Source organism: Blennius ocellaris (genome assembly GCF_963422515.1).
Source record: "Blennius ocellaris genome assembly, chromosome: 18".
NCBI lineage: Eukaryota > Metazoa > Chordata > Actinopteri > Blenniiformes > Blenniidae > Blennius > Blennius ocellaris.
In genome coordinates this window covers 16,792,277-16,807,382 of record NC_137667.1, presented here as the reverse complement: position 1 = coordinate 16,807,382, position 15,106 = coordinate 16,792,277, and the positions used below count along the sequence as shown (strand labels likewise).

Genomic DNA, 15,106 nt, shown 5'->3' with positions numbered 1-15,106 from the left:
TTACATGTGTTTATTTAAAAATCCTCACTTTAAGGCATTTTATGAGACACTGCATAAAAGACACAAATGGCCACTTGCGAGATGCCGGTACTAATCTATGAGTTCGATGCTCCGTCGTGTTACAGCAAGTTGGCAAACCTGGAAAAATATCTCACTTGCATATAATAAGTCATTCACAAAGAGTCAATTTAAATCACAGTTATTTTTCCCATGACAACAAAATGACACGCCACACATTCAAAATAAAAAAAAAAGAAGGGTTTTCTACATATTACAGTATGCCCTTCTAAGCAGTGTAATATAGCCACGTTAGAAAAATAAGACAACTATTACACACACACATGCCGACTTAATAACGTCGCCTTTTTTTGGGGGGTAAAAATAAAAAACACATATGGTCTAACCTCACAGTAAATGGAAACGGTGCTCGAGAGAGAGAGAAGAGAAAAAAAATGTAGGAAAACGGTGGATTTCAGCCTTTTTTCCCCCAATGGAGAAAGATATTCTCTTTGATTTCGCATCTAAAGATGAGATTTTGCTACTTTAACAAAAAATAAAATTAAACATGGCATAAAATACGACATTAATTATTCGTAGGTATCAAGCTCAAATTTGGGGATGTTCTGTGTGCGACCTGTTAAGATGTTACTCCAAAATAAATATTTTGCTGTCATATGAATTCTGTTATGAGTTATTGTGCTTTTATACTACGTCAAGACTGAAGAGGACTTGTCAAAATGGTTTTGCATGCACTTTTATTCTTGATCTAACAGGTTTTTCTAGTATTTTAAATGCTTTAATGATCCTGAGGGATTAGAAAAATGACCTTGTATTAAAAAAACAAACCAAAAAAAACACATTTCATGACAATGATGCGACCCAAAATCAGTTCAGTCAAAGAGCGTTCCAGTACTGAGACCGCACTTTGATTATTATTAGTGTTGTGAAGACATGCCGATGCCAAAGGAGCCAGAAACAAACAACAAAGCTGCACTGTGATGAATTGTTGGAAGTTTCCAAATTAAAATGACCCAATAGATCAAACCAAAGGAAATCTGTTACATTTACAGTGAGTAAAATATCTAGTGAGCCATCCTACCTCTTTATCCGTCGTAGGATGATATAAATATTATTCAATTTATAGTTTTAAACTACACCTAAAACTACACAGTGCAGCAATTATACAGGCAAATGTGTGCACCGGAGTGATGTGACAAGAATTATTTGGTGGCGTCCAGATGTGGAGTAGCTTCCGAGGGAGACGTGCTATTGGACAGAGCGCGAGTTAAGACACAGGAAACAGTAAAAGGAGCGTTGACACAGAAAACATACAGGAGACAAAAACCAACCCCTCAACCCCACTTCCCTTCTTCCCAAAAGGCATCAAAGAATTCTAAAGAGGATTTTTTTTGTTTTTTTGTTTTTTTTAAATCTATTGTGCGATATTCTACAAATAAACGAGTAGCAGCCTCAGAGGACATCTGACGAAACACTGAACGACTGACACGTACAGAGAGATATAAAGGCTCTGTCGAAAGTAAAGAACAAGTTGCTGGTAGCTTAGATTTGCTGAGTCGTTTTTGTCGTCGTTGTTTTTTTTTTTTTTATACAATCTCAAGTTTGTAGCACGAGTGTATTGTCTGACCTCCTTCCCGTGGCATGTACTGCATATCCACCCCCGCCTCCTTTCTGTTCGTCTGACCGCCGGCCTCCATCCGCTTCCTGGCCGCCTGCTCGTCGCCGTGGCCGGTCATGGGCACTTTGACCCAGCCGTCGGTGGCCAGGCCGTGTTTCTTCTGGTGCCTCTTGTAGTTGTCCCAGTGGCCCGTGGTGTAGCCGCAGTCCTCACACTTGTACGGCTTCTCGCCGGTGTGCCGCAGCATGTGCCGCTTCAGGTTCATGCTCTGGTTGCAGCTGTAGCTGCACACCGCGCACTGGAAGGGCTTGGCGCCCGAGTGCACGCGCTGGTGCCGCTTGAGGTTGGCCAGGTTCCCGCAGGCGTAGTCGCACAGGTGGCACTTGTACGGCTTCTCGCCCGTGTGCACCCGGTGGTGGCGCTTCAGGTTGTCGAAGTGGGCCGAGGCGTAGTCGCACTGCGGGCACTTGTACGGCTTCTCGCCGCTGTGGGTCTTCATGTGGCGCGCCAAGTGGTTGGGGTAGTGCGTGAGGAAGGAGCAGGCGGCGCAGGTGTACACCTTGTCGCTGCGCTCGCCGGGGCTGTTGGGGGACGAGGACGAGTCCTTCGTCAGCATCTCCAGGGTGCACTTGGCGCAGATCTGGGCCGAGGTGCCGTCCTCGTCCTCCAGGACGATGCCGCAGAGGCGGCAGGTGTAGGGGAAAAGTGAGGGTGGCAGTGGGGCGGCGTCCGCCCCGCCCCCTCTGGTCGCTCTGCTGCCGCCGCCTCCGCCGGTCGTCTCCAGTACGGGTGGAGGTGGAGGCGGCGGTGGCGGAGGCGGTGGAGGGTGGTGGCTCGGAGCGGGATTGGAGGCTGGGATGGGGGGCGGCGAGGCCCCCTTGATGCCGTCGAAAGCAGAAAGGTAGTCGCTGTTCTGGGCCCCCAGACTGTGATTGGACGTCGGCCTCGCCACCTCTGAAACTTCACAGAACGAGAAGAGTGAGTAGGAATGCAGTGAAAGACGGATCACGACTGAGGGAGGCACCGAAACCACTTTCTTAAAGGACGAGTACAAACCTTTAGCCACTTGCCGATACCGAGTACTGATATAAATACTCATTAAATGCCGTTTACTCTGCATGCAAACCCCATCAGCCCTGAAGGCTTCAACCTCCCACTGCGCAGACACACTGCTCTGTGTGCAGCACACCGAGGGCCTGAGCTTCCTGTGTGTCGCCACACACTCCAGCTCATGGTTAATGAGTGGATCAGTCATACTTTAATCACATTTATCATGTAGTATTGCTAGTATGTGAGACCCGAGACTCTTTATTTAGCATGTAGCACGGCTCCGAGTAAAATCCGACGAAGCAGTTAACCTAATGAGCGATCCAAATGTCTCGGTGATGAAGTGTGTGTTACAGACGGACAATAACGAAGTACACAGATGAAGTAAATGACGTCAACGTAAGAGAAGCTACCTTTGGCGGGAGCTCCGGACCCTTCCTCAGGAGGTCTCTGTCCGCTGGCGTGCCTCTTCAGGCCGGCGTGGCTCTGGCCGCCGAGCGGTCGCGGCATCGGCTCGTGTCCCAGCCCGGAGGACGGCACGTGCATGCGCTGGTGCCTCTTGAGGTTGCCGAGCGAACTGCAGGCAAACGTGCAGCTGTCGCACTTGTAGGGCTTTTCGCCCGTGTGGATGCGCAAGTGTCTCTGCAGGTTGACGAGCTGGGCGGAGGCGTAGGTGCACAGGGGGCAGTTGAAGGGCTTCTCCCCGTTGTGCGTCTTCATGTGACGCTTGACGTGGTTGGCGTAGCGCGACGAGAAGCCGCACAGGTGGCACGAGTGCAGCTTGGCCAGCTTGTCGTCCAGAGTCTGACCTTTGTCGCTCATGCCGCCGCCCACCCCGTCGCAGTCCAGCTGCGGGCCCGAGCGGATCCCGCCGAGGCTCCCGAACGGCGGGCAGAACTCGGCGCCCTTGGCGTCCCTGGAGGCTTTGCAACACCTCAGGCAGTACGGCCCCACCAGGTCGATGCCGGGGCCCAGGGGCTCGTCCCGGAGCTGACCGCAGCCCCTGCAGGACAGGTAGGGGGGAAACGTGGGTTCAGACTGGGCCGACCGCGCCTCGCTCTCCCTCCCGTTGTCGCCGCGCGAGTTGTCCGCTTCGCTTTCCATGCTGAGCTGGCTGTAGGCAGAACTCTCCTCATCACCCAGAGGATACACAGAGAAACCGATCTCAGCAGCTACTTCTGTGCGGGAGAAACAAACAACGGAACTTCATTTTAACCCCCGGCACACTCCACACTGTTCTGTATGCAACTGCAAAGAAGAACACTGTGACACTTGAATCTATTTTTTTTCTCATGGAATTCCAATTCTAACTATATTTCACATGAGGAGGAAAACTGTTTGATTTATATGTAGTTTAGAATTACAAACTTTAACCCATTAACCTTTTACTATCCAGTCACAGCTGAGAGGATCCAGCAGAGCTTATGTCTCGAAGACAGAACTGCCAGAAAACCTTCTGAGACCTAAAAATAGTAAAAACTACCACAAAGGCGAGACAAGGAACTTTGTGCCTACGCACTAGTAGCATCAAAAAAAGAATCCTGCATCCATGTAGTCGAAATAAATCCAGTCATCCCAGTAGTAATAGGCCTAGTTTGTTTTTATTGCCTTTTGTTTAATCCGTTTGTTTTGATCAGTGTTTGGTGGGTCACAACCACTGTTACTTCTTTAAGTAAACCTCTTTAAAATGAAATGAAGAAATGTCATTCTGTGATGACCCTGCCGCTGCACTGATCTCTTTACACAGGGAAGTTTTCCTAAACATAATCGGGGAGGACAGAAATGCTTAAACGGTCTGCTATTTCTCCTTAATGAGGCTGAATTGATTATCCACCGCAGCTACAGCCGCGACACGGCAGCAGTACTTTCCTTCACTGGGCGTGTACTTTGGCTTTAAGGCGCGAACTTTGAACATCCTGTTGGGTCAAAGTCTTACATGCTACATTTATGATTTTCAATTGAGTCCTCGTCAGATTTACTGCATCAATTACTCTTTATGTTACGTGTGACTGTCGTGTGTTTGTTGTTTTGAAAGGTGATCGAAAACCTTTTTAAGCATCATTTCATTATAGCAATCCAATGACAAATAAACTCCATCTGACTGTTAGAAACAGAGAACCGCCCGAGTCACGAGACCCTATTTCATATACGTGAGGGTCAGATTGAAATTGCAAAGGTGGCATAGCGATCAAATTATTCCTAGTATTCAGCCAATATTGCAGTACCTCTAAGCACAGTAATCTTAAGAGGAATTAAAGTGCACTGAGAAATAGGGGGTAAAGGAGCAAACGGTCGTCTCTGCCTCGGATTACTCAGCTCCGTCACACAAAGCTCCAGCATGCTCGCAGAACAATCTTTCTCCCCCCTAGAAAAATCCTTCAAGTTTCACTGCAACACTCCACTTCACTGACGCGTCCAAAAGACAAGCTTGCATCGAGACACTTGAAGGGAATCTCCGAACGACTCAAAACTAACTTCACTTCGCCTGAAGAACAAACAAAGCGGGACATTCGATACTCACAACGCTGCCAGAAAGGGCCAGATGTCTTATGAGCTGCCTGGATTTCAAGATACTTTTCCACAGGAGGTACGAAAGAAAAGCTTGGGAGACTGTCTGGCTTCAGTCGGGGCTTGAGAAAGTGAAGGAGCGGGGAGAGAGAGAGAGAGAGAGAGAGAGAGAGAGGTGCTCTGCTCCTGGGTGCCGAGGTGCAGTGTGAGGAGGGCGACGGCACACACTGGCCTTTTATCCTGCCCTGTGGATGATTACCAAGCCTAATGATGATGATGATGATGATGACTGTAATGGTGAGGCTGCTGCTTCTGATGATGATGATAATGATGATGATGATGAGGGTAGCTGATGATGATGATGATGAGGGTAGCTGATGATGATGATGATGATGATGATGATGATGGGGGGGGGAAGTAATGGCAGTGGGATAGTGGGAGCAGAGACAGGCTGCAGATGATGATGATGATGATGATGATGATGATGATGATGATGATGAATAAATGCCCTCTTATAATGGTGTCCTTGATGATAATGGTCCTATTTTTATGACCCTTATATAATAATGGTGTCTCAGTTCCTTTCTCTACTTTTCCATTTTTCAGATCACTCCGTCTGACAAAGAGCCGTGCTGGGAAATATGAGCTGGTGCTTCAATCTCTTTTACTGCTGCGGAGAGCGAGGCTACACTTCACCACAGACTCATGGAGAAAACCTCAGACTTGAGGGGGAAAAAAAGAAGAATATATACATATATATATCAAAGAAACAAACATTCTTATTGGAAGTATCCGACATACTTTTTTAATAAAACCATCATTTCACCAGACTAATGCTCAAACGGTGGGAGTGAATTGAAAATGTACTGTAATGACCGAGCTGTGTGATCTTCCCATTTCCTTTATTGCATAATCAATAGGCACAATTGCCATATGTGGTCCGTGCCGTCTGTGAATGTACTTGCGCAGAGCTTCTGCAACACAAACAGGAAGGCAAACATCACGCAACTGGGAGCACACACACACACACACACACACACTAGAAGACAAGTGAATGTGCCCAAACGGCGTGGGGAGGTATTGCCCGTCGCCTTACGCTGACGCTCCGCAAAAAAACATGCAGGCGTTACTCCTGAGGTCACAGAGTTGGTTTTGACTGCCAACCGCGACTTCGAGGTCTCATCAAATGCATCCAGCTGTTTCTCACTCGTCATCAAACTCAAGTTGTCTCCATAACTATTAACTGCAAATATCATATTTTCTGGAGTTTTATTTGAACTGAGGATATTACCCGGATATTAGGAAGATTGTAAGCTCCTTGTGTTTTTATTTTATACACTCATAATATTTGCTCCTCTGCCGACTTTGGTCAGTTTAGTAGGGAGATGAGGAAAACAAAACAACATTCTATGTATTCTGTTTGGCTTCAGCATGTTTGGTTTTGTTAAAACAAGTAGATTTGGGCATTTAATCAGATTTTTATAATATTTAACATTTTTGTGAGTACTTTGGTGAATTTTGTTGATCATCAATAACATCTTGAATCTTTTTAGGTCTAATAAGCATCCATTCTTGTTTTTCCTCATTTTGTATTTGAGCTTAGCCGTTGTCAAGCTTAAGATGTCCACTCTGTCCCCTTTATATCATATAATATACAAACTTATGTTAGTATTTATTACACATATAGTTTTAGGATACACATAGTATAGGCCCATTTTCATGACACCTTTTTAAGCAAAAATGTATTCTTTTTGTGATTAGTTTTTTTTTCATGATGTCTATTTATACAGAAATGGAAGAAAAAGCTATAAGTGGCACGTAGGCAACTAGTGTTTGTTTTTTGTTTTTTTAAACATTCCGACTCCATCTGTAAAATTGGGGAAAACGCATCTATTCTGAAAAGGCGCTATTGTGCATGTACACCACAGCAGTAGTAACTAGTTCTCCTGCACATGCCCAGTAGAAGGACAATAACAGCGTTTTCCTCCAGAGTGTCATGGCTGTCAGTCCAGATTCTCCTGGGACTTGGTGTTTTTATAGTTTTAGTCACCGTAATAACGATCTAACTTCATACAAATGTCTGTGTACTCCAATAAGTAATGTTTATTGCGTGTTGTTCACTGCAGGCACGTGTGTGGTGTCATTATATAAACCCATGGCCTGGCATGCTAACGACATTGTTTTTAGCATTTCTGCCATTGTTTTCAAAACATTGCCATGTCGGCACTTTTCTGAAACAAAAATTATGCATTTTTTACCTAAGACGTTGTTTAAACGGGGCCTGAAGCCTTGGCCGACCCCGTTATCTTCATGTTTTATGAAATTAAACTATATTTTCAGAAGTTAGCAACATTTTTAGTGTGAGGAAACAACTTAGGAAACAAGTATTGGCTTGAAATTTGACCATAAAACTTTGTTGTCAGATGATTTGTAGCGATTACGTTTGTCATCAAAGTGATATTCTGAATGTGTAAAACATTCTGATGGGAAAGGAACCATCTATCTTTACAAAACTATACATTTGATATTCAGGATGCAATATTTTGGTGACTTATAATATTCTCTATACTTGTATTTTTTTTTTTTTTGTGCTGGAGCTTTCTGCATTTCTAACACCTAAAGGTGAAATTAACACAAAAAAAAAACTGTGTGGTATTTAGAGGTAAGGACTCAAACTTAACCCAATGAAATAACGGCTCATCGTCAATTTGTTTGCGCTTGACTTTTGAAATCGTGACATACCGAACACGCAGCGATTATTATCAAAACGTCACCGTCTTGACGTCAATCATAGGGCTGTAAATGGCACGTCTCCCCAGCTGTGCTTGGAAATAACTCATAGTACTTCAAAATATCAAACACTGTGTTGTCAAGCAGACAAACGTAATGAATTGCCAGACTGTACTGAGTGAAAGCCCAAATCTCCTCGAACTCTGGAGTCAGAGTTTATTCTTCAAGATTTCTTTTTGAGTGTGCAAAAAGCACTAAATGATTGAAGACGGGACAGTGCAGGACGCAGGAATAATACACACAAAGGCAAAAAGACATGATCACACATAATCCATAAAGGTACCCTGATGCAGGAGACACCCAGGACACAATACACATCACCAATGTGTGAAAGCTGGAGGATTGAGAGAGGGATTTAGCGCCCCCCAGTGGAGATCCCAAGAAGTGCCCCGGTAGAAGTTGTTGGGTCAGGTTAAGCATGCGTGTGAGCGTCCATAGACATGCGTTGGACAGACATGCATGAGAAACTGTCCCACAGACCCTGCAGGTCCTCAGTCCAGCATGAATCAGGCAAAAGTCCACTTTTTTGGAGCCCCACTATCGTCCCCTGTTATATTGTTTAACTGGTTCCTGGTGATGTAACACTCGGCTCATCTGGTCGCTGGAGAACCGAGGGAGGGGCCTCGATGAGAGCAGAATGCCCCTCTCATATGTGGACCAGAAACACCCGCATATGGAATGAATACAGTTTTAACCTCCAACTGGGAGGAGCTGACTGTCATACTGCCTGGGCTGTGACACTCCCCCTTGTCGCCGTGGTAACATGACTCCGCACCCTGTTGGTCCTCTGCAATGTTTCACATTGACACTGCAAAGTTTTTTGAAGTCAATGTAGTTTTCATGTTGGGCCACTTGGGGGTGCTGTTTTGTTTTTTTTTTGTAATGAAACCACACACACTGGATCAGAGGTCAGTGAGTTGTAAACATCAACAACAGCCAGTACACAGACATTTGTACGGACAGACGTTAGAAGTTAGATTGTTATCACGGGCAACTCGAGCACAAATGTTAGAGGTTTTACGGGAAAACTACATGAAATTGCAATCACAATACTTGTCAGGAAAACTATGAGTAACTTTCCCCCCGAATCACCCTTAATTCAATGTATTTATACTTTGTAATTCTTATTTACCAGAGTCGAGCCATAATACGTTACAAGTGGCCATTCTTCAGCGTGGGGCTGTCAAAATACATCACCACTTTTTTTCTTTTGTTTTTCTTTGCACATCAGAAATCGGAGAGCGGCACGGTAGTCTTGAGAAAGGATGCGGGGGCGCGGAGCATCAAGTTAAATAAGGTCGTTAACTGATGACCGGGTGTCTCGGCCTGTTGAAAGTGTTGTGAATCCCAGCAGGAGCTTTTCTATGGGATGGAGTAAAGGCAGTGATATAAATGGCACGATGAGAACGACATCGAGACAGCTTAAGGAGGAAGCTCGTAAAGTTAATATTTTATGGGAGTGTTTAACTGCTCCGCTACCACGGAGGTGACTGAGGCACCATCTTGTTATCCAGTATTCATTCTTCTGAACGTGTCGACGTTCAGACTGCCTCCAGATGTTATGGTGCAGGTAGACCTCTGCCGCGTCCTCTGTATTTGTGAATTTATCGAAAACTAACCGTGGTATTGGTCGGCTGTGTTTGTGTGCAGATCAGTTGGAGAGTGTAAACAAGACAGATCAGCGACATAAAGCACTTTAAGTGAGATGCTGCAGGTAATCGGCTGGAGGCTTTGACTGCCAGACTCGTTTCATTAAAACAAAAGAAGTTCCCCCATTTCTTCTGTTAGAGATTACTCTAGAAATCACAAGTATCACAGGATCCACCAGGACCAAATCTGAGGGAGTTTAACGGTCGCCAATCAGCAATCAAAAATTTGGATTACAAACCTGAGAACTTTTCCAGTCCTAGAATCTTGTGGTCATGATCAGAATCACCAAAGTCAAGGTCTTGTCCTAGCAGGAAGTCTGTGTCTAAGGGAAGGTTTCCTGGAGTTTCACTGGTTATACCATCTTCAGAATCCACTACAGTCAAACAGAATCAAACATTTGACAGTTAAAATCACTTTTTTTTTTTTTTTTTTAAACTATTCAGAAATGATCATATTTGATTGAACTCTTCAGTGGGCCCCAGAATGTCGTCATCCCAAGAGATCGGAGCGTGTGTCTGCTTTTGAAAACATTACCAACATGCAGCTTGACCTAACAAATGTTTACATTAATGACAATAAAGCTGCGGGCCATCTGCAAAGTGGTATTAATGACACTCCAGCCTTCAGGTACTCAAAACTTAATTTGCAGTCCTACATTTGTAAACAGAACAATGAGCTGCGAGCAGCTGACAGATGGAGCTCGTTCGCTGCAGTTTACAGCTAATGACGCCTGAAATTGTAGCTCGGCTTCTCAAGTCTGATGAAACCCCTCCCCCTCCCTAAAAAAAAAAACAAAAAAAAAACTATCACACAGCTGTCACTCTTCAGAAAACTACACCGAGGCCAAATCAAGGACAGACTCATCAGCTCCTCTTTGGGTAAAAGCGTCATGCTGCCATCTACTGGTCATTTTAGGAATAGCACAGGATTGGCTTAGGACTGTGATGAGTTTCTCCTTCCCACAGTTAGATATTAAAATTAGATTGCCAATAGATATATATACAAAAAAAAAACAAAGACATGCTGGTTAGGTTAATAGAAATATTAGTTGTTAAGTCAGAAAACATAAAAGCCGCTGATGTATGATGAATGTTACACTATTCTATTCTACAGGTTTAAAAAAAAAAAACTAACAAAAAAAACAAGAACACATTTTTGATTACAGAGATCACCATCAGCAGTCTTGTGAATTTTAGAAGTGATTTCTAGAATCCACATACTTCTCTAACTATATTAAATCGTGACTTCAGACACTGGTTTCAAGCGCCATCAGTGTGATTGTTACTTTTTAAGCGGCGCTGCCTGTTGTCCACATGTGAGTGGACACATGTGAAGCCCAGGGCGACAGTCCTGACAAGAGGCTTACCCAGAAATACTCCTGCTGCATTTAGCCGAGAGCGTGTGTTTAAGTGGAGGGGGTGCTTGATTAAATTTGCGAATACGTACACTTTACTGGCTGTGGATTCTGCTGTTTTTTTCTTGGCATCTTCCAGTCCGCCGCTCTTTATTCTGAAATGTCTTCTTGCAGACTTCCACAACCATCAGCTCATTCTCATCTGTTGAGGGGACATGTGAAGAAGGCAGACACACTTTATCAGGTAGATCGGAATGTGATCCAGTGTCGAAAACAACCGTTTCTCTTTGGCTTTCAACAAAGATGTGAGCTTCTGACTTATTCTACACGGTTTTACTCGTCCTTTTAATTCCTTTTATGAAGCCATGTTTTTATCTGTGCATTATTACATCATATTCTTTGTAATACAGCACCGTTGGTTCACTGTGGTCTTTTTAAAGAGCTGTAAAAATTAAGTTGCACGCTAAAAGAATTCACAAAATTCAACCATTGACTAATATCAGTTGTCATTCAATACATTATCTAAATATAATGCCACCCACCTCAGAAAGGAACAGATTTATGACCAAGCATTTAGTTCAACCAAAACCTCTTGAATTTGTTACAAAAAGAGCTGGTTGAATTGTTCAGTGAATCATATATTTTGTGGAACGGTGGGTAGCGGAACATCTATGGAGCATCTGCTCATAGCAATAATAAAGGGACAAAGGGATGTTAGTAAACTAAGACCAAACTTAAAAGTTATAGAACATTTATTTGGCTTATAATATACATGCTGGTGACGCGTTTCTGGGAATTTTCTGCAACGACTGACTCCATAAATATGTGGGACAAGCTCACTACATGTACCAAGAGGTAAAAAAAAAAAAAAAGCTGCAGTAATCAAATTTGCATAATCAAAATATACATCAACAGAGAGATGTTTCACACAAAAAATCCCTCACGACAGATATGGATCAAGTAAGCAACGCAGGTTTCATTAGAACAAATAGTGGCAGAGATCAGACAGAAATGAAGGAGCTACATCAGTCACTAATTACTGCAGCACTTTCTCCAGCTGCTATTAAGGCCTGTGTGGACATGAATGTGAAACACTGCTTTACTGCAGTGTAATTATGTCCAAAATAACAGCAGTTTCAATGTATCCCCGTCTAGAAAAAAACAGTTTGTTGTTACTATATTAGCTGGAAAGAGCCTGCCCGGGCGGCAGCCAAGCTGGCGGACACATGTGTATTATCTGGATTCGACCCACTGTAAACAAAAGCCATTAGGCTGCTTTAGCAGCGAGGCTAAAGGCGTTAGCTTCCACATTAAGATCACAGAGGAATCAAGCGAAGTCTGCTGGAAATTAGACTGGGACCCGCCTGCACACAGCAGGCTATCGTCATTACACAGCAAAAAATGTCGGAGATGTTTGGCAAACGATGCTACTACGCCCTTATTCGCGTATCTAATCGTGAGCACGTCGCGGCGACTGACATCTTGGTTTAAACACGTTTAAACGCTCAGCTGGTTTAGCTTCTCTGGCTAGCCGTCGAAGCTAACTCACCTACAAAACGGAAATATTGGCGCCGTCTTTTATGGCCTCTGTCGTCGATGTGAGCGCCATTAGGTGCGAAGCGTTCGCCCTCAAACGTCCAACGCCTGGAGATCCGCCATTTCTTCATGAGCAGCGGCGACAAAGAAAGGCAATTAATGGTATTTTTCATAACTTAATTGATTTTCAGATTCGCCCGTGATCCAGCGGCAAACGGCGACCGGAGCACTTCCGGCTTACACCCTTCAAAACAAAGGCCTTGCGATAGGCAAACCTGGAACACACACACACACACACACACACACACACACACACACACACACACACACACACACACACACACACACACACACACACACACACACACACACACACACACACACACACACACACACACACACACACACACACTTCTGAATGGTTACCCAGGTGTATTTGAGGGTCTTTGTTCCCCATCCACAGTCCGACGCCTTGTGTTCATGAGTTGTCCATATTTATTTTCTCCTCTGGTGTCCAATATGTTGCTGTGCTGGAAGGTGGTAGTATAAAAGTAGTAATGGAAGTAATGAAGAAAACGATCTGTTGCTTCGTATAGCAATGGCTTTGATCCATTTTTTCTTGTTGGCCTGACATCCATTAACGAGGTCTTCCCAAGTTTCAACTAAACATTTAACTAAAGGTTAAAAAAAACAGTGGGGCTGCACATGAAGTAGTGGTTAATGCTCTTGCCTCACAGAAAGAAGATTTTGGTTCAACTACCAGCCAGGCATTTTTGTGAAATTTGCAAAAACCTTATGACATATTAAAAAAAAAAAATACTTGGTTTCTATTTTCATGTATCACACTAATATTGTTGTTCATCATACAATGACATTTACTCCGTTTCTTCGGATACAGTAAATAAAGTATAAGATATACATGTTTCAAGCTTTATTTCTATTATGTAGTGGAAGATGGTTGTGCTTTTTCTTGGTGTTTGCGATGACTCAAAAGCAGTATTGTGAACGACGACGATGTTTTGTTTTATTCTGAAGGCCGGGCGCCCACACCGGATGTGTTCTCACTGTTGGCGGGAAGAATCTTGACCGTCCTCCTTGGTGCTTCCGGTTCCGAAAACAATTTCCTCTCTCTGTTTCTCTGGAATTGTAGTTTTTAGGTCTGTAGTACGAGAAATGAAGACGTGGTGAACAACGTCTGTCACATTGTGTCTGTAAAGCGGAGTACAATCTCAATCCCGTGAGAGAAAAACCTGCTTATGAACAATTATCACGATGCACAATCCCCAATGGTGTAATAAACATTTTGTCTGTTTACCGCTTCCAATACAACACTTGATATTACAGTATCTAATTCTATGTTGTTTGTATATGATCTGACCCTTTTACATATCTGATATTGTGTACTATATTTTTTCTTCAGTTTGTATATGTTTTATTGTGTATACTACATTTGTTAACCTCTCAACCTTTTTGCATGGTATCCTGATAACCTGCTGTATTACTATTACAAGGATATATCATCTAATAAAGAAGTGTGGGAAAAAAATGTCTGAAATGTACCAAAATCTAATTTACAACACCCAAATTGTGGATAAATACAGACACAGAGTGTAGCTATTATTGTTTTTTTAATCATACTTTGTTTATTCTCTTGTGGAAATTCCTTTTTATTCACAGCAACCCATTGTGTTTCTAGGATGCAGTGGGCAGTCTCATTACGGCGCTCTGGGGAGCTGATGGGGGTCAAGGGAGCCATTGTGTATGTGACAAATAAAGGACTTGAAATAGCGGCGCCTTGTCCGTTGTGGGTATTTGACCTGCAAACGCCCAAGTCAAGTCCACTCCTCTATCCTCTAAGCCGCATATAGAGTCATTCTATGTTACAAAAGAATGACATGCTACAATAAGCTGCTTTGACAAAGTTGGAAAAACACATGAATTAAAATCCATATAATTTATGAATGTACAGGTCCTCCAACATATTGTACAATCAGATCATTAGTAGCGGCAATATATGCTGATGATTTGCTGTGGTGACCCCAGAATGTCAATTTACATCACATGAATGAACCTCAACATAAAAGCAGGCTTTAAAAAAACTTTTTTTTTTTAAATGCACAATTAAAAAAAAAAAATACACCTAGTGGTTTATTCAAGACTACCTGACCCAAGAATGAAGTATTGAACCAAGACCAGAGCATTCCAAGACAGAGGCCAAACCAAGACTGTGAAAATGTGGTTTCAAGAGTACATTAACGACACACCAACTATAACATTTTGAAGAGCTGCACATACTTCTGATTCGGATGACTTAACTAAAAGCTAAATCCTAAAGATTTAGAAATTATTCCAAACATTTCTGGTGGTTTGTAATAAATGTAAAAAAAATAAAATAAAACAGAAGATCACACTGGGACGCGTGCCTCTGTTTGAATGAAGCAAGCGGATGTGATGCTCATCTGGCACTGGATGTGAGAACGTGTGCGAACGGCAGCGTTGCTGGAGGGCCGGGCATTTATGAATAAGGAGATCCTGGGAGTTGTGCGTCATCCCATTGGCTCGCTCCTCCGCAGTGTGCCGGCCTC

The 15,106-nt window shown here is 43.5% G+C and overlaps 1 protein-coding gene across 1 annotated transcript; it reads right to left on the bottom strand.

Moving 5' to 3' along the window:
- Window positions 1-117: 117 nt before the first annotated feature.
- On the bottom strand, window positions 118-12,705 carry znf513a (zinc finger protein 513a). Its single transcript, XM_080514510.1, has 4 exons — window positions 12,535-12,705; window positions 9,870-10,004; window positions 3,097-3,861; window positions 118-2,596 (listed from the first exon to the last, which is right to left on the bottom strand). The coding sequence occupies exons 1-4, from the start codon at window positions 12,692-12,694 to the stop codon at window positions 1,605-1,607; spliced, it is 2,052 nt and encodes a 683-aa protein (XP_080370636.1). The 5' UTR covers window positions 12,695-12,705; the 3' UTR covers window positions 118-1,604.
- Window positions 12,706-15,106: the final 2,401 nt, after the last annotated feature.